The 3,750-nt window shown below is 43.4% G+C and overlaps 1 protein-coding gene across 1 annotated transcript in view; it reads right to left on the reverse strand.

Moving 5' to 3' along the window:
- The window catches only part of LOC118340246 (dihydropyrimidinase-related protein 5-like), a gene marked incomplete at its 5' end in the record, with an annotated part of 11,145 nt that extends 9,495 nt beyond the window's left edge, over positions 1–1,650 (reverse strand). Inside the window, 1 exon segment of the mRNA XM_035678113.1 lies at positions 1,501–1,650. Within this exon segment, the coding sequence (XP_035534006.1) occupies positions 1,501–1,650 (150 nt within the window).
- Positions 1,651–3,750: the final 2,100 nt, after the last annotated feature.

Here is a 3,750-nt window from a genome sequence, read left to right on the forward strand (position 1 = left end):
AAATGATTTCTAAACGGGTTTATTAAGCTGAAAAAGTTGCCAAGTTCCCCTTTAAATAAAACTGTTTGGTGTACATACAATACAGCTCGATATCTGGACACAACCTCAATACAGGCAGCATAAATGCATGTTTAAGCAGGTCTACAGTCGACTCTGTTCTATACATCACTCTCCTGCTGTCAGTCAGTGTGAGACTGTACTGGAGGGAGGAGAGGGAGAGACAGAAGGAGGTGAAAGAGAGGAAACACAGGAGGAGGAGGAGGAGGAGGAGGGGGTTAGGAAGGAAGGAAGGCGTGAGGATGCGGAGAGAAATAGTTTTGGGGTCCATCACAATTGCACATGAGCCGTTCCCGCAGTAACACGGTCACCATGGAGATCACACAATACTACCGTGGTCTTGCACGCTCGCACTAAGAGTGGGGGTTAGTTGCCATGACAGCGAGGTCAGTGGGTAGAGGTTCGGGGGGTTGCTGGGGTAAAGCTGGCATACGGATGATTCAATCCCCCCGAAATTCCTGTCAGGCCTCTTCAGTTTGCATTCCTTTAGATTCAGACCTTATTTCACTGAGATACAGCAAAGCCCCTCCACTCAATATAACTTACCATCATTAATATCTTTATCTTTATATGACATGGTTATGTGTGTATGTATCTTGTATGATACTACCATCAGTACAGGCCAGGACTTTAATTTGTGAGAAAATAAATACGTGTTAAAACCTCCAGATGAAAGAAGACTGAACGTTCGGCCCGGCACTTCAAACACGTTCGCTTGGCTTTACATAATCGAAGTCCAAGCGCCCTTCAGACACACTTTATCCTCTGCCATTAAAGTAAACTCGCTCATCTGGCAACTAACGCTGCAATTATTGTTTTATAAACGCGATAAATTATAATCACAAGAAGGAACATTGATCATAAAGGCACAACTGCTGCAGACTGTTTTAGAAAAGGCTACAAAATGGATTTCTGTTCGATCTTTGCTCCCAGCTTAGATCATATTAGCGACTGCCACACCCAGTTCACGCCTTTGACTCAAACCCTCTAGTGATCACAAATGTTTCAGCCATCGACAACAAAAGCCCATAACATCCTCCCACACATACCGCTGCAGGCAACAATTACACTGCCTCTTTTGAATTTGTAAGTCTAAATATTAAATCACCCCCTCTGCTCTGAGTCTCAGGGGATCAGCAGAACTGAACTAATAAACCCGGTACGAATAAAGACCCGACAGCTGTGTGAGTGAGTTAAAAGAGTCTTTCAACCAAAGACTTGTGACAGCTGTTTGCTTCCTACAGGACCAGTGTAAGCACATATGTGGTCATTAGTCTTGATGAACGCATGGAGATGAAAGCAGGGTGAAAATGTGCGTATAGAAAAGAGAGAGAGAGAGAGAAAGTATGTCTGTGCCTGACAGCTGTCTCTGGACTCTGAATGTGTTTAATCACAGGCATGCTGACGAGCCGAGTCATCACGCAGCCCTGTGTGTGCGTGTACCTTGGTGCCGCTGTAGAAGTCGTCCTGAATGCTGGCGTTCATGAAAGTCTCCTGCAGATGCACACTGGTGTCTATTCCGCCCGGCAACACCAGCTTTCCGGAGGCGTCAATCACCTTAGCGCCGCCTGGAATCATCAGCTCCTTTCCAACCTGAAACCAGAGTGAAATACCTCAACAGCTGTTTGACAGGTTGATATGAACTGTTACAGACACTCTGACTCCTTTAGTGCCACAAACAGGTCAAAATGTTCACTTATCAAGTGAAATATCTCAATATATACTTGATTAGTGCAAAATGTAGTACAGGCATTGATGATTCCAAATCTAAATGACTTTGTTGATACCCTGAACTCAGATCTAGTGTCTCCACCAGCTCCACATTTTAATTTGTCCTGTGTGTTTACGACCTGAACTAATGACGTTCAGCTCTAATTTGTGTTTGGTAAGCAGTATACCTGCATGTTGTCACTGTGTGCATGTGAGCAGGCCACACACAGAGCCGCTATCATGGCTGTAAACTGTTGATCTTGTATCAGGTGACCACCCTGATTCATCACCTGTCTAAATCTATTTTTAACTGTAAAGTTTAAGTTAACAGCTGTTAACAGGATGTGGCTCCTCCTACAAGCTTCAGTAGTGATCGTTCACTGTGAAGTTGACAAAGACATGAGCACATAAAGTCACTGCTGAGTGATCAAGGAGCTCTGTTGTGTATTAACACCGTAATATTAATATTAATATCATTTAATATAAATATTTAAAAACTAAGGAACCAGACCTTGTTAAGTGGCACCCACTAACACAATCCTACTAATCCTGATCCTGTAATATGTGCTGCCATAGCAGTGGAGTGATTCAGTACGAGTACAGCTGAGCTTTCCAGGTTTCTGAGTCAAACGCATCCTCTTCACATAAACCGATGTGCTTATTTCCATGACAACGTTCTGTGAGCTAATAATAGCGTTCACTACCATCAGGCCGAGCCACAGAGTTCACTGAGGGGTTCCTTCTCTTCATGCTGTATTTTTGGTAAATGACTCACACAACAGCTGGGGACACACTGTACAGTGTGTGTGTGTGTGTGAGAGTGTGTGTGTGTGAGAGTGTGTGAGTGTGTGTGTGTGTGTGTGTGTGTGTGTGTGTGTGTGTGGGCGTGTCCATCTGTTTACCTGAGCAGATCAAACCTGTTCAACAGATACTTCCTGTTAAAATCACACTGCAGAGTGTGATTTTAACAGGTGGAGTGTTTCCCTTTAAAAGGTTCGATGTGACCTATTAAACTTTAATGCAGCAGCAAACAGCTGTTAGTTCACTATATAGTGGAGTCATGGTGTCCAGCAGAGAATGACGTCACACTCACTCTGCCTCTTCGCAGCCTCGCTGGGTGGTAAATCAGTGTTTGTGTCTCCTGGAGTCTGTGCGTGGAGTGAATAGTGAATTACGGCTGTTTGTGGTTAAACTAAAGGTCTATTTCTGATAGGGATCCTTTCATAATGCTGTCAGTACACTGACAATAACACTGTTGTTGTTGTGTTACCAGAGTCGGACTCGGCACTGCCGGAGCGTTGCTCGGTCCAGTTCAGAGCGTCAGCCGTGGTGCCGTCTCCTGCAGATCGTCTGGACTTTCTGTCGCTCCTCTGACTTTTCAGCAGCTCCAACTCTGAGCTCAGCTCATCATTTCTGTCCCGCAGCTCCTGAACGCATCACACACACACACAGATCAGATTTTATGGAGATAATATTCCTGGTTTTCCCTCTGAGAGTTTCCTGATACAAACATTATAAAATATATTCACTGACAACCTTTTTAACCACAAGAGACTAAACCTAAATAAAACTAACCTTTAAAAACAAATAGTGTAACACTGCAGTTCCTTTAACAGCCACTGGTGTCACTGTTAACAGTTTAATGACTCCAGCAGTATTATTCAGCTACCAGCAAACTGATTTGTGTGTTTTGTTGTTCTCACCTTGACTTTCTGTTGAGCCAACGAGGCGTTCAGGTGCACAAACAAAAACAGACATTAAAACACTGAACATGCTTGTGTTGCTACCTACATGGAGCTGACTGGATTCATACTGAGGAGATCTAAAGTCCTCGAACAGACTGAAAGCTCAAAGGTCGCTCTTAGTTTTATAATCTTTGGACAACTCAAACAACATGAAGGTTCATTATAGTTCAGTTCTTTAAAAAGGACATAAATAAAGAATAAATAAAGAAATAAAGAACTAACTGTACAAGAGTCAAAG

This window comes from Morone saxatilis, unplaced genomic scaffold (genome assembly GCF_004916995.1).
Source record: "Morone saxatilis isolate NCDOM2014 unplaced genomic scaffold, NCSU_SB_2.0 Contig7, whole genome shotgun sequence".
Classification (NCBI taxonomy): Eukaryota; Metazoa; Chordata; class Actinopteri; family Moronidae; genus Morone; species Morone saxatilis.